Source organism: Schistocerca americana, chromosome 1 (assembly GCF_021461395.2).
Source record: "Schistocerca americana isolate TAMUIC-IGC-003095 chromosome 1, iqSchAmer2.1, whole genome shotgun sequence".
NCBI lineage: Eukaryota > Metazoa > Arthropoda > Insecta > Orthoptera > Acrididae > Schistocerca > Schistocerca americana.
Genome location: NC_060119.1, coordinates 673,664,628 through 673,680,934, shown reverse-complemented (window position 1 = coordinate 673,680,934; position 16,307 = coordinate 673,664,628). Strand labels below are relative to the sequence as shown.

Below are 16,307 nucleotides of genomic sequence, written 5' to 3'. Positions count from 1 at the left end.
AAACCTTCTGGCGTCTCCAGGTCTCTTCCGCGTACACAATCTTCTTCCACGATTGTTAAACCAAGTGTTAGCGATGATTAAGTTACGTTCTGTGCAAAATTCTACCAGGTGGCTTCCTCTTTCTTTCATTACCCCCAGTCCATATTCACCGACTACTTTTCCTTCTCTTCCTTTTTCCTTCTATCAATTTCAACTCCCCCATGACTATTAAACTTTCGTCTCTCTTAACTATTCGAACAATTTCTTTTATCTCATCATGCATTTCCTCAACCTCCTCCTCATCTGCGGATCTAGTTGGCATATAAACGTATACTACTGTGGTAGGCGTGAGCTTCGTGTCTATCTTTGCTACAATAATGCGTTCACTATGCTGTTCGTAGTAGCTTATCCGCCCTCCTATTTTTTAATTCATTATTAAACCTACTCCGGCATTACCCCGATTTGATTTTGTATTTATAACACTGTAGTCACCTGATGGGAAGTCTTGTTCCTCCTGCCACCGAGCTTGACTAATTCCCACCATATCTAACTTTTACTTGTTCATTTCCCTTTTTAAATTTTCTAACTTACCTGCCCGATTAAGGGCTCTGACGTTCCACGCTCAGATCTGTAGAACGCCAGTTTTTTTTCCTCCTGATAACGACATCCTCCTGAGTAGTCCCCGCCCGGAGATCCGAAGGGGGGCTATTTTACCACCGAAATATTTTACGCAAGAGGACACCATCATCATTTAACCATACAGTACAGTAAAGCTACATGCTCTCGGGAAAAATGACGGCTTGCTTTCAACCGTTCGCAGTACCAGCACAGCAATACTGTTTTGGTTGATGTTACAAGGTCAGTTCAGTCAGTCATCCAGACTGTTGCACCTGCTACTACTGAACATGCCGCTGCCCCTCTTCATTGATATTAAAACTAATCATGTAGACATATCCTGTAAAGAGACTCGTTCCATAGTTCAAAATATCTATGGAACATGCAACTAACTAAGTTTTTCAATAGCGAAACTGAAGAGTTTTCTAATCTGGGTATTTGTAGCTCATTTATAGGTGGGACAAATGCATTTCCTGTGATGGATATGTGTAGGTTACCCCGGATTCGAGAATCTTGACTCTAATTATCTCCATTTGCTGCTACAGACTTAAAGTTACGGCCACCTCTCATACTTTCCGTGGATTACGAGTCGATCAGCAAGACATCTGGGAAACGGTGTGTCACGACATTAATAAAACGTGTTGTAGCTGTAAGCTTGATCATCTAAACAGAGAGCTTTTTTTTGTGCTTTACTCCGGAGGTGGGTCGTTCGCAAAGCAACGAGTACAAAGGAACAGTTCGCTTAACTGGACCGAAGAACCGAGGAACGACACGGCCGTACACCGTTCGCCTCATTCGGTCTCGCTCCCGCCTCACTCCCGTTCTTCCTCAGGTGTCACTCGTTACGCGTTCCACATTCACTGTTCGTCTTTCACGAGCAAGTTGTCCTTGCTTTTGTTCACTGCGTTCGCCAGTTCTTGTTAAATGTCAATCTGACCTGGAAATCTCGACTTCCGGTTTTTTTGTTTTTAGTTACATACCTGGTGTAAAATTATTTTTATGTAATATACATGACAAAAATCTGCTTATCTTTTCGTCAGTTTTATCAAATGTAAACTTGATATATAGCACAGTTGTTTTTTATTCGTAAATTTTTAGGCTTCAACTGCTTGATTTAAGTTTTTAAGGTAAGGTTTTAATTACAAACATTTCTAAACATTCAGCTACTATTTGCATCCAGTATTCCAAAATCGTGGCTGTTATAGGGTATAGTAGATCTAGTTTTCATTTTTGCCTTTTTGTAAACCCATACAGCACCGCACAATTAAACAAAGAAACAGTGTGAACGAATAAAAATGAACGCCCGCCTCCCCACCCCAAAAAAAAAAGAGCCACCAGAGAACTACTTTCCAAAAACGAAAGAGTTCCCTCCTCTCTAGTCCACTCACGACGCTCTTGCTCCTGTTTGCAATCGTGAGCTGAGGATACAGTCGGTTCAAGCGTGGCGCATGTGCCATGAAATACAGTTTCCAATATCTGCTTATGGATCTGATTTAATTATTTCTGCTTGTTCTGAGCAATAGTGATACACCTTGTATTTTATTATTGGCTTTTGGCGAAAATATTATACGTGGTGTTCTCCCTCTGCAAACAATTTATGGTAGTGGAAGCTGATAAAAGTAAATTGTCGTTGCGATTGTTCGGTTTCAACTGGTTTGTAAGCTGGTACAAGATGTTACTGAGGGAAGGCAGAGACATTTGATTTCTTCTTCTACTGAGGACTGTTGCGTTGGTGTTTGACAGAATCTAAATTGTCAACTATGGATGGATCATAAGCAATGTTGTAGGCTATTGCTTCAAAAATTTAGGTCTCCGGATTTTATAGTGGGTTCAGCTTGAATTTTGTTTATATGGTTCGGTGCTGATCTAGACGTAATAATGGATGTAATTTAAAGCCATATATAGCGCGTCGCAGGGGGAATGGTCAGTTTTCGGGGATATGGCAGGTACGATCATTCGAAGCGAAACAATACAGCAAACTAAGGCTCTAAAATGCATAACTTAAGAGCTATGACCAATTATTCGTCTTAGCTTCCGCGAAACACATCTCTTCAACGGAACAAGAGCTCATAGCTCTTAACGTATACATTTTAGAGCCCCTACTTACTAGGCATTTTTTTCTTGTTTTGGTCCATACTAGCTTCTCCCGAATATGGAAAGTAAAGAGCTTGCCGTAGAAGAGATTTGTTTACAGTATCGAAGATGAAGTAGTGCTCATAGCCGTTATGGTATGCATTTTGGACCCCATGTTTACCAGACTTTGTTGCTTCGAATGATCGTACCTGTCCTATCCCTGAATATTGCTATCCCCTCTGGGACAGCGGTTCTAGGCGCTACAGTCTGGAACCGCGCGACCGCTACGGTCGCAGGTTCGAATCCTGCCTCGGGCATGGATGTGTGTGATGTCCTTAGGTCAGTTCAGTTTAAGTAGTTCTAAGTTCTAGGGGACTGATGACCTCAGAAGTTAAGTCCCATAGTGCTCAGAGCCATTTCTGAACCCCCTGGGACACCCTGTATTTATTTACTGTCATTAAAGACCAATGTGCAACTTTCGAAAATGAGAATGTTGCCCAAAGGAAATATCTGCTCCAGCACAGCTTTTGAACATAATCTTAAGTCGCAATCCGTGGTTTGTTAATATCCTATGAAGAACGTGGGAGCTGTTAGCTGTTCGAATTTCATGTTCTACTGTGTAATTAACATAATTGGGAAACACAAACTATGTTTTGCAAAGTGATTTGTGCACCAGGATTAATGCCAAGGAGACAAGTAAGCGTAAATATTACGACTTGGTCAACCTGACATCGAAAATGATTCCAGATACGTCGATACATTTTTCTCTATTGCCAGAGCTACACAACAACCGCCACAATCACTAAGAACCATGTTCTGTCTGATGACGGGTCTCTAGGCAACTTAGGATCAGTAATGGTACAATAAATTCTGCCATCACGAAAGGCGAGTGGCTGCGGCTGTTTCTGAATCCGCAAATGCAACGTTTTTTTAATTGTGTGTGTTTGTGTTGCAGCGCGACGCGCAGCTGTACCGGCTGGGGGTGGCGTTGGGCGCGGCGCTGGCGGCCAGTTGGGTGCTGGGGGCGGCGGGGGCGTCCGTGGCGTGGCTGGTGCTGCTGCTGGCGGCGGCGGGCGCCGTCTGGAGGCAGTCGGTGTGCTCGCTGCTCGAGGCCGCTGCCGCCTTCGAGGCTCTGCGCGTGCGCAGGAGGCGCGCCCTGGCCGCCGGCGAGACCGCCGAGTGGCTCAACGTCGCCATCAACAGGTGGTCAGTGTCACGCGGACACACACTTCATCTCGCATAAGTTATATGGCTGACGTGTCCGCACAGGTGTATATAAGCCTTTCTATTCAGTGCAATACACCGCATAGTGGCATCGAAGTATGGCGATATACCGAAAACTACATCGAATTTCCAATACATCGACTGTTTATTATAACTGAAGAAAGCTATAGCTAAGATACCACTGAACCTTAAGTAAAACAGATACTTACATAATGTCCCAAACATTTTTTAGAAATCACAAAAACGGTTATTAAAAATATACAGATCTTTTATAAATAACCCAATACTACCTTTCTGTGCTTTTGCAAAATCAGATTTTATTCTATCTTTTGCCCTATAATCCATTTCGTTGTTGATTCAATACCTCAGGGATATCATTCAAATCAAGTAAAGGATAATTCCTTGGCGCCATGTATGAAAGGTGCTGCAACTGATAATACCAGAGGCGTTCGATAAGTAATGCGACACGTTTTTTTCTCGGTCAGTTTCGGTTGAAAAATGCAGAATTTGTTGTGGTACAACGTAGAATATTCCCGCTTCAGCCACTATAGTTTCATGAAATCCCGGTAGGTAGCGGCGCTGTACGTAGCCTTCAAAATGGCGTCTGTAACGGAGGTGCGTTCCAAGCACAGACCAGTCATTGAGTTTCTTTTGCCGGCATATTCACAGACGTTTGTAGGGTGTGCACAGATACATGGCAGCGAACAAAAGCACGGCGAGTCGTTAGCGAGACATCTGTAAACCTGTCCGATCTCCTGCGTGCCGGCCAGCCACACACACCTGTGACTCCCACAACGGTTGAGAGTGCAGACACTCTCCTATGTGATCGACGGATCACAATGAAAAGCCTCGCTGCACGGCTGGACGTCTCTGATGGTAGTGCTGGCACACCCGTACACCAGCTGGGCCCTCAAAGTAAGATGACGTAAGTAGCGTTTTGTAGCCAAAAGAGTGCAGAATGATATGCTGTATTAGAATCCTGAATAAAACCAATCTGCTCTCAGAAAAAGAATGTGTTGCATTACATATTGAACGCTCTTCGTAATTATGTACTTGACGCTAAGGAACCTTTTTTGAATGTCGCGTGATGGTATCCGTGACTTGACCGAATCACGTAGCCTGCAAATAAATACACATTACTAGAGTTTTTGGTCGTTTCGTGATGCCATTCTTTAAGTACGTTGAAACTGCGCAGCACACTTTACAGAGAACATTTCACATGAAAGAGTTATGCCAACTATTGCCAAATATTTAGATGTATGCACTAACCTGATGTACTAATTTGTCATTGTCCCTTCAATAATAAAAAGTATCTTCATTTTAATCACTCTTCATGAAGTCTTTAATTTTCTGCTACAGCATTCGCACAAGTATTGCATCGTTACAGTCTGTTCTTTGAAGGGGGGAGGGAGGGGGGTCTAAAAGGCAAGTCTGTAATGCCAGAGCCGTAAACATGATCTGTAGGAGCCATTTCTGGTTATTTCATGTAGAAAAAGTCTCTGCATCTCTTTTGCTACAATTTCTTGGACGGCATCGGAAACAATTTTATAAAGCATCGTAAGGGTATAATTTTGGTGCTTGTGCAATATTTGTCAACAAAAATTTCTTTTGGAGCCACTGGTGCTTCTAACATTGTTTTCTACCGTAGGGCATAAACATAGGGCACCAACACACGAACAATATTTCGCTACAGTGGGAGAATAAAAATCGAAGGCTGACGATTATGTAAAGTGCATCTTGTGAATCTGGTGAACAGCTGTCTGATGATGAACCTGTCAGTTTGTAACCGGTTACGGCACTAATTACTTAAATAAATAGCATTATTAATAGTGGCTGGTTGCTGTCTTCTTATTTGTAAGAATCGGCCTACATTGATTGTACACAGCCACGGTGTCAACATGTCAGTTTTAGACGAAATTTGAATAGACATCATGTTCCAAATGTAGAAACACGTCTATCAACCCCCGTTTATATCGCACAACTCCTTCTTGATGTTGCGATTTTTTTTCTGTTAGTGTATACTTTACATAAGTAGTAAGATAACTGAGAATATGTACAAGCTCTTGCCCGTGACATTAGTGCGTCTCTTACGGACTGACGTACTGCCAACAGGTGGGTGCTAAGCTCAGACAGCGTGTTCGCCCTGGTCAAGGAGCATCTGGAGCCGCTGCTAAACGACGCGAAGCCGGGCATCGTCGGTGAGTCTGACATTCTCAATTCTCACTATTCTCACCTTCAACTCGCACTGTCGCTTTTTCAATTCCTCTGTAGTACGACTCTTTCTACTTAAAAAAGAATACTACGTAATCGTTTCATTTCCTATGTAGTTTTGTATTCTTCCAGTCAAGAGAATTGACTGGAAGTCATACGACAAAATAAATTTACACTGCCTGACAAAAAGAAACTTAGACTCCTAGTAGAGAAGTAGAAAACGAAATGAAATTTCAATGATTGAGAGGGTATATTATATTATTTCAGTGATTACAGTCTTGAGTCAAATTTGCAAAGAAATGGGCAGTATGAGCTCACTTATTAGTGAGATATTACACTCTCTCTCTCTTCCTGATGCGTGCACTGATTTTGTTGGGATGTGTGTCATAAAGCCGCTATGCGTCTCCTGAGACAAGAAGGGTCTACGCTGTTGTAACCGCTTCTTGATATTCTAGATACTGGCGCTTGTATGCAGTTGAAGTCCGAGCAGTTCCCACACATGTTCTGTTGAAGACAGATGTGTGGATATTGCTGGCCACGGCAGTAGCACATCATCACGGAGTCAGTTCACAGACACATGTGGCATGTGCGGATGAGCATTGTCTTGTTAAAAAATGACACCACCCTACGGTCGCATGAGAGGTAACAGATGAGCATGCAGGATGTCCGTGACGTACCGTTGTTCCGCCAGACTTCCCTCATCTATTAGAACCCGTAATCCGAAATTATATCCGATGGTACCACACACATTGACGCCAGGGGTAACACGCAGTTCACCGCCGTTCTCGACATCGATGGTCATCTAGGATAGTGCAGAACCGCGATTCATCACGGAATACAATACGACACCATTCATGAACAGTCTACAACTTCCCTTCCGAAACTGTTAATAGGGTAGAATTAACACCAACCTAGTATGGGACATATATTCCCTAGTCCGGCTGCTGCTGCTCTCCAGCCAGTCGTGTGGGATGACATATAATCTTATAGGGAGCCCATCACTTGTTCTTGTATGTCAGACACAGATATGAAAGAGTTCCAATGTGGCTGGTGCCCAATACAGCGATCGTCCCTTGTGGTGGTTAGACATGGTAGACTGGAACCTTGAAGACGAGCGGGCTTGCCTTCGCGTTTCCACACAGAACGCTATTGGGGCACTTTCACATCAGATTGACTCAAAAATCTGGAAACTGACGAACCAATATACTATTAGATCAGGTGGCCAAAAAGAGACACACAATGATGCCCCTTTCAGACTCTGTCAGGTGCTGATAACACTGTCTCACACGAGTACCAGACACGTCTGTATCCTTCACAATGATCACTCAACATCTGACGCTGTTGACGTCCCTTGTATACCGTACCAGGCCAGACAATAAACACGAACACCACTAACAGCCACTCTACCTGTCACAGAGAACTGTAACTGTAATAATTTATACACGTACACGGTGTGCACGTAGTTATAATGACATCCGACAATGTCTTCGCAATGCTTCACTTTTTTTGTCAGGCAGTGGATTAGAGAAACCTTAAAACTTCACACGTCATGGCAATGGAATCAAAAATCAAAATAAGTATTCATGAGTATGAACAGTTCTTGTCCTCGACGGGAAGTCGGTATGTTTTATTCGGAAAACCGTTTTAGACACGTGATACAGACTATCTTCAGATCCATAGATATAATTACAACAAAACGCAGCATATCGGTGGGCTATACGTGTCTTAATTACTTGTACATACAGCTATCAGACATTCACAAACGTGAGGCAACATTAGGAATATAGCAGACAACGCCGTCAATAGGCTTTTGGTGGAGCACTTCGTAGGCTACCAACAGTGGAAAATGGGAACTAGGACTAGGCAAGTAGATGCTGTGAAGAAGAAGCTCTACTGGTAAAAATAGTGTGTCCAGCAATTACTTATGTGGGAAGTTCATATTCCAGTGTTCGACTGCTGACATCATCGTCGACGTTCACCAACAACGTTACCTAATAAAGAATGGGCATATATTCTGTCATCACATGTGGTAGGGACCAGGCTACACTTGGCAGTAGACATTCGCTGAAATTAAATTATGGCTGTAGAACACTAACCGTCTAAAATTACAATTATAGTTAAACATCGCATAGATATCTGCCACTAGTACTAACAAGTGGTCCTGGAATGTCTGCAGGATAGTTTAGCTGTAGAGACTATCTTGTCGTACATGTAACCAATCTTAGGCTTAAGATTCGACATACACTGCGAAATTGCAACCTCCGGAAATTTGCGGGACAACTTCGTATCTCCTTTGTCTTTTTCACCACGTTTCCTTTAAATTCAGGAATTGCTCCTTTTCACGTTTTAATAGAACTAATGTGTCTATGCAGCTGAAACGGGTGTAATGTACCTAAGACTTTCCATTTTCTGTGACATTTACATTATTTAAGGTCATATAGCAAAAGACTTCTTAATACATGAGAGGTACGGCAGTTAAGTAAAATAAGAATACACACTTTTCTAATTAAGGGAGTCTATGGTTCACCGTAGTAATCACATCATAAAGCGCGTGCAGCAAGAAGGAAATATTTGATAAATAAGCTCCTTCTATGGATGCCACGGGAATGAGTTCGACATTTGGCGGAATAGTAATGAAACTTCATAAATGAGAGGATTTTAGTGTAGTATCTTTACCAGCAGGACACTGTACATTACTCTTCAGACATAAAATTGTGTCAACCACAACTGTAACAACCGAAAAAGATTTTAAAGTTCGCCGTCTGCGATAGGTCAAGCGCTTGTAATATCAGCTGCTCGAGACGACACAAGGAAGCAACAGTGAAGAAACTAATCTCGCTGCGGCGCAAACGGCGAAAGCAAAGCAAAGCAGGAGCCCTACCACCTCTTCTAATTGGATTCCTGAAAGTCCGAACCAGGAACTTCTTGGGCGTGTCTGACGTACTGGGAAGCCAAGAAAAAGGTTTCTTGAAAAAACGAGGAGCTATAAGCGAAAGCACAGTTCTTTTAACGTTTAGTTCCATCCGTTATTGTAAAACTGACTAATTTTTGTTGTGCGATCCTCGTTGAACAAGACGATTATGTCGTCTCAAGCTTCCGCAAATTCTTGAAAGATTCCTATGAAGTCATTTGAGCGAGATTTTCATAATTACCGTTTGTCTTATGTTTTACACCGGTATCTGCGAACAGAATCCACCCAACTGAAGTGATTTTCGATACAAACTCGTACTGTTTTCCATCCGCATAATTACATGTAGGCACGACTTGATGAAAAGACATTCGTCAAATTAAAGAAAAAAAATTAACTTTAAGTCTTTGTCGTCATTACTAACATCACGCATTTCCGCAATTAAGTATACTGTTAATTCTTGGGTTAAACTGTAGTGAAGTCGTCGAAATAAATTCCACGGCTTCTATTAATATCTTTTTCCAGTTGCAAACAGCTATGCATGAACAGTCTTGCATATACACTACTGGCCATTAAAATTGCTACACCACGAAGATGACGTGCTACAGACGCGAAATTTAACAGACAGGTGGAACATGCTGTGCTATACAAATGAATAGCTTTTCAGAGTATTCACACAAGGTTGGCGCCGGTGGCGACACCTACAACGTGCTGACATGAGGAAAGTTTCCAACCGATTTCTCATACACAAACAACAGTTGACCGGCGTTGCCTGGTGAAACGTTGTTGTGATGCCTCGTGTGAGGAGGAGAAATGCGTACCATCACGTTTCCGACTTCGATAAAGGTCGGATTGTAGCCTATCGCGATTGCGGTTTATCGTATCGCGACATTGCTGCTCGCGTTGGTCGAGATCCAATGACTGTTACCAGAATATGGAATCGGTGGGTTCAGGAGGGTAATACGGAACGCCGTGCAGGATCCCAACGGCCTGGTATCACTAGCAGTCGAGATGGCAGGCATCTTATCCGCATGGCTGTAACGGATCGTGCAGCCACGTCTCGATCCCTGAGTCAACAGATGCGGACGTTTGCATGACAACAACCATCTGCACGAACAGTTCGACGACGTTTGCAGCAGCATGGACTATCAGCTCGGAGACCATGGCTGCGGTTACCCCTGACGCTGCATCACAGGCAGGAGCGCCTGCGATGGTGTACTCAACGACGAACCTGGGTGCACGAATGGCAAAACGTCATTTTTTCGGATGAATGCACGTTCTGTTTACAGCATCATGATGGTGCATCCGTGTTTGGCGACATCGCGGTGAACGCACATAGAGAGCGTGTATTCGTATCGCCATAATGGCGTATTACCCGGCGTGATGGTATGGGGTGCCATTGGTTACACGTCTCGGTCACTTCTTGTTCGCATTGACGGCACTTTGAACAGTGTTACGACCCGTGGCTCCACCCTTCATTCGATCCCTGCAAAACTGTACATTTCAGCAGGATAATGCACGACCGCATGTTGCAGGTCCTGTACGGGCCTTTCTCGATACAGAAAATGTTCGACTGCTGCCCTGGCCAGCACAGTCTCCAGATCTCTCACCAATTGAAAACGTCTGGTCAAAGGTGACGGAGCAACTGGCTCGTCACAATACGCCAGTCACTACTCTTGATGAACTGTGGTATCATGCTGAAGCTGCATGGGCATCTGTACCTGTACACGCCATCCAAGCTCTGTTTGACTCAATGCCCAGGCGTATCAAGGCCGTTATTACGGCCAGAGGTGGTTGTTCTGGGTACTGATTTCTCAGGATCTATGCACCCAAATTACGTGAAAATGTAATCACATTTCAGTTCTAGTGTAATATATTTGTCTAATGACTATCCGTTTATCATCTGCATTTCTTCTTGGTGTAGCAGTTTTAATGGGCAGTAGTATAGCTTTTTTAAGTCACTGACGCTAAAATGGTTGTGGCAAAAACTAGCAATGGCATTTTGCTACTTCTGATAAATCATCAAACTTTCCTCGTTATGACAGCTGTGGCGCTGACATTTTGTTCCGTGAGAGTAAATACAAGAAGTATTCAGTAATTAAAGCAATACACCTTTTTCTAAAAGCATGGCGGTTTTATTCAGGATTCCAGTACACCATGTTATTCCCCAATCTTTCGGCTACAAACCCGTACAACATAATCTCCGTGCAATGGGACGGCTTCACACCATCTTACTAGGAACGCCTGTATGCCCGTGTGGTATCACTCTACTGGTAGACGTCGGAGTCAACATCTTGCTGCATCAATAACAACACCATCATCTACTATTGCTTCCTGCGGAATGCGTTCCTGATTGGTCCAAACAGATGGAAGTCTGAAGGTGCGAAATCCGGGCTGTAGAGTGAATGGAGGAGAACAGTCCAATGAAGTCCCGTGAGTTCCTCTCGTGTGCGCAGACTCGCGTGAGGCATTGCGTTGTCATGGAGAAGGAGAAGTTAGTTTGCACAGATGGTCCTTCGTTGCTCTTTGTGGGCTTGTGTTAGAGGCGAGGAACCCAGCAGGCACACACCAACTAATGGACGAGTGTGTCAGAACAAGCAACAGAGACTACCAGCTGTGCAGCGAGGTGTCTGATTGTGAGCCGTCGATCAATTCGAATGAGCTTGTTCGCACGTTTCAACACTGCCATCGTCACAGCTGTGTGGGGCCAGCCGGCTCACTGGAGATCGGACACGTTTGCGAGACCTGGTTGCGATGATAACAGACGCCTCGTCCAACGAGTCACGGTGCTTTTGTTCACTGACAGGTGTCCGTAGACATTCTGCAAGAGCCTGTGAATATCTGCAGTGCTTTGGTTTTACGCCGAAAAAAACTCAATGACAATTCTCTGGTTGGAACACACGTCCGCTACATACTCCAATTACAAAGCTGCGTATAGCGCCTTCACGTAGCAGAACTTTATGAAAGTGTAGGAGCTGATGGATGAATTTATTTATTCCATTATTTCATTAACAGTAGAGAGTAACACACCGCATTGAAATGTAAGGTGGGTCGGATGCTTCTGAATCTAATAGCAAAGACTTCTCATTGTTACATTCTTATTGGTATACAGTGGTTAATGCTTTTTATAAAAAAAAAGTAATTTAAAGAACATAATACATAAAGATTTCTCTGAGGTTACGGAGAATTGAATGCTTAACAATTGTTAAAATCGTTCCATATATTTTTTACTACCTAGTTGATGAGAATATAATTTATACAATGCAAATGTCAAAGAAAAATAAAACTAAAAGAATATGTAACTCAATGAGCGCAGTTAAAAATAATTTGTAATATATAGAGGGAAGTGATATGCTGTATTTGGATGAGTAATACAGACTAAGTAGCATGTTGGTTAGTAATTGCCTATTTCTATCTACTTCAGATGAGAAGGTCTCGGTACAACCTCGAGCTATTCTTATCTGAAATGGTTTGCGCTAATGTATATTTGCACAGATTATACAGATTAAATGCTGATTGAGCACTTCATACATAGAATACATGAATTTTAGCTTCCACCACGTCCCACAACAAATTCAGCACTTTTCCTGAACCGAAATTGGTCGAAAAAAATGTGTTGCATTTCTATTGAACGCCACTCGTATTAAAGAGTCATTTACCATTTATTACGAGAGATACAAAAAATGTACAAGGGTTGGACAAAAATATGGAAACACGGCCAGAAATACATGCTTAAACACAAATGCCGATGCTAGCCAAACTTGCAGGTTGCGCTGTTTTATTTGACTACGAACGTGCCATGTCTTCAATTACCAGTCAACCAGTGTCCGCCCCGGTAGCTGAGTGGTCGCCGGCTTGGTAGCTCAGCGTGTTCGGTCAGAGGGGTAGCTGCCCTCTGTAACGGCGCAACACTGAACTTGAACGGGTGTAATGGGACATCCGCACCGAACAACTGCAACGAACAATATTGGACAAAACGAGAACAAAAAAAAAAGTGGTCAGGGCGACAGAATGTCAATCCTAAGGGCCCGGGTTTGATTCCTGGCTGGGTCGTTGATTTTCTACGCTCAGGGAGTGGGTGTTGTGTTGTCCTAATCATCATCATTTCATCCCCAGCGACGCGCAAGTCGCCGAAGTGGCGTCAAATCGAAAGGCTTGCACCCGGCGAACGGTCTACCCGACCGGAGGCCCTAGTCACATGACATTTATTTATTTAATGAACCAATTGGGCAGCGTTCTTTATAGTTGTGAGTGCATTATGTCAGGGCTAATTGAATTCGAACCTGGGAAAATGTTATTGCTCGTATGATAGGTGCTTTCGTAACCAAGGGAGCCGAAGCATTTGGTGTTTCAAGAGGCACCATATCGAAGATTAGTACCGCACACAGGGAAAGAAAAACGTGAACCGCTAAGTCACAATGCGGACCAAAATGTGTGTTGAGTGATGATGACAGACGGTCACTGAAGACGATTTTGACGAAAAACTAAGAGGCAGACAGCTGCAAAGTCACTGCAGAATTGAATGTCTCATTCACGTACCCTGTCAGCAGCAAAACAACACGAAGCAGGGAACTGCAGAGCGAGCTGGAATTCCAAAACCACGCATTAGTGATGCGTGGCTACTAACACAAAAAGTGGTGCCAAAACTATAAAATCTGGGCTATAGAACAATGGAAGAAAGTCATTTAGTCGTCTGCGTCTTGTTGCACACAGTTTCCAACTTCTGGCCGAGCTTAAGTCCCAACAGTGAAGTACGGCGGGGATTCAATGATGATTTGGGCAGCCATATGGTTACTTTCATGGATTATGTGACCGTTCCTGCCAAGGATTATGTGACCATTATAGTTTACCAGCTCCATCCCATCCCCAATGATGACGCTGTGTTCCAAGACGACAAGGCACCTGATGACAGAGCACGAATCACCCAGGACTGGTTTTGTGAGCACCATAATGAACTGTCGTGCCTCCCCTAACAACCACACTCACCAGAGTTAAGTATTGTTGAGCCTTTGTGGTCTACTTCGGAGAAAACATGATCGCTATCCTCTTCAATCATCGTTACCTGAACTTGCCTCTACTTTGCAAGCAGACTTGTGTAACATTCCCTTGAAAACCATACAGGACCTGTATCTATCCTTTCCGAGCTGACTAAAACCTATTTTCAATGCCAATGGGCTTCCTACAGCGTATTAGTCAGGGTAATGTGTTGTGTTTTTGATGTTTCCGTATTTTTATCCGACCTCTGACTTTTGTCAACGATTGAGAGAAAAGAAGAAACTGTAAGACTGCAGCTAGCAACGCAATCAGCTATATAGTGCATTTATGTCGCAGTAGATTCTGGAACACATGAGGCAATACTGACCTTACGACTTATCTTAGAAGAAAGATTAAGGAAAGACAAACCTACGTTTCTAGCATTTGTAGACGTAGAGAAAGTTTTTGACAATGTTGACTGGAATACTCTCTTTCAAATTCTGAAGGTGGCAGGGGTAAAATACAGGGAGCGAAAGGCTATTTACAATTTGTACCGAAACCACACGGCAGTTATAAGAGTCGATGGGCATGAAAGGGAAGCAGCGGTTGGGAACGGAGTGAGACAGGGTTGTAGCCTGTCCCCGATGTTATTCAATCTGTATATTGAGCCAGCAGTAAAGGAAACAAAAGAAAAATTCGGAGTTGGTACTAAAATCCATGTAGAAGAAATAAAAAGTTTGAGGTTCGCCGATGACATTGTAATTCTGTCAGAGACAGCAAAGGAATTGGAAGAGCAGTTGAACGGAATGGACAGTGTCTTGAAAGGAGGATATATGATGAACATCAACAAAAGCAAAACGAGGATAATGGAATGTAGTCGAATTAAGTCGGGTGATGCTGAGGGAATTAGATTAGGAAATGAGACACTTAAAGTAGTAAAGGAGTTTTGCTATTTGGGGAGCAAAATAACTGATGATGGTCGAAGTAGAGAAGATATAAAATGTAGACTGGCAATGGCAAGGAAAGCGTTTCTGAAGACGAGAAATTTGTTAACATCGAGTATTGATTTTAGTGTCAGGAAGTCGTTTCTGAAAGTATTTGTATGGAGTGTAGCCATGTATGGAAGTGAAACATGGACGATAAATAGTTTGGATAAGAAGAGAATAGAAGCTTTCGAAATTTGGTGCTACAGAAGAATGCTGAAGATTAGATGGGTAGATCACATAACTAATGAGGAGGTATTGAATATAATTGGGGAGAAGAGGAGTTTGTGGCACAACTTGACTAGAAGAAGGGACCGGTTGGTAGGACATGTTCTAAGGCATCAAGGGATCACAAATTTAGTACTGGAGGGCAGTGTGGAGGGTAAAAATCGTAGGAGACCAAGAGATGAATACACTAAGCATATTCAGAAGGATGTAGGTTGCAGTAGGTACTGGGAGATGAAGAAACTTGCACAGGATAGGGTATCATGGAGAGCTGCATCAAACCAGTCTCAGGACTGAAGACCACAACAACAAGATTTTAATTGCTTCAAACGGCAAAGTTATAAATGTGAAACGAGTTACAAATTCTGTTTTGCTTCAGTGTTTTACTTGATAAGTGCCCACCGTCTAGAGATTTATCATTTATAATCATATAAAAAACAGCCAGTTATGAATACAACGTTATTATGTATTGCCTTAGAAAGTAGCATGCACACATGCTGTAGCCGTCGTGATGCGCTGGGGAAAATATTGAAAGTATCTGCCAAATAGTAATTAGGCTCCAAATCGTAATTAGTTCGTTAATAAATCTTATCACAGTGACTAACTTGGTATTAATAACAATGATAATCTATGCAAAACTGAAACATTAAAATTGTGTGCCGGTCTGGGACTCGAACCTAGAACTTTCCTTTCGCTGTCAACGTTCATATCGTCTGTGCTATCCAGGTATAATTAGGCCTCACAACATCAATTCATCCAGTACCTGTGATTTAATTTCCGTACTTCACAGAAACGTTCTGCATACCTTGATTTCCCAGATACAACTGACTGACTGCGCAAATCTTACCAACGATCTTACCCAACGACGCACAAGAAAATCAAAAGACCATGAAACAAGCTCTGCTCGCCCAGTTAAAATATCTGACACGTGACCAACCACTACAATAAAGCAAGCTTCATTGAGCTCACCACTTTTCTAATGAGTACATGTCTTACAACCTATAAGTATTTCAAGCATACATAATACACATCTATAAACAGTCCGTAGACCAGATATTACTCTATTACCGTCCGCAGCTCGTGGTCGTGCAGTAGCGTTCTCGCTTCCCGCGCCC

General features: G+C 42.9%; 1 protein-coding gene across 1 annotated transcript in view; it reads left to right on the top strand.

Annotated features, from left to right (window-relative positions):
- Positions 1-3,610: 3,610 nt before the first annotated feature.
- Positions 3,611-16,307, top strand: part of LOC124590182 — a gene marked incomplete at its 5' end in the record, with an annotated part of 284,887 nt that continues 272,190 nt past the window's right edge. The window contains 2 exons of the mRNA XM_047131633.1: positions 3,611-3,873; positions 6,004-6,089. Of these exons, the coding sequence (XP_046987589.1) occupies positions 3,611-3,873; positions 6,004-6,089 (349 nt within the window). The remainder of the gene's footprint in view (positions 3,874-6,003; positions 6,090-16,307) is intronic.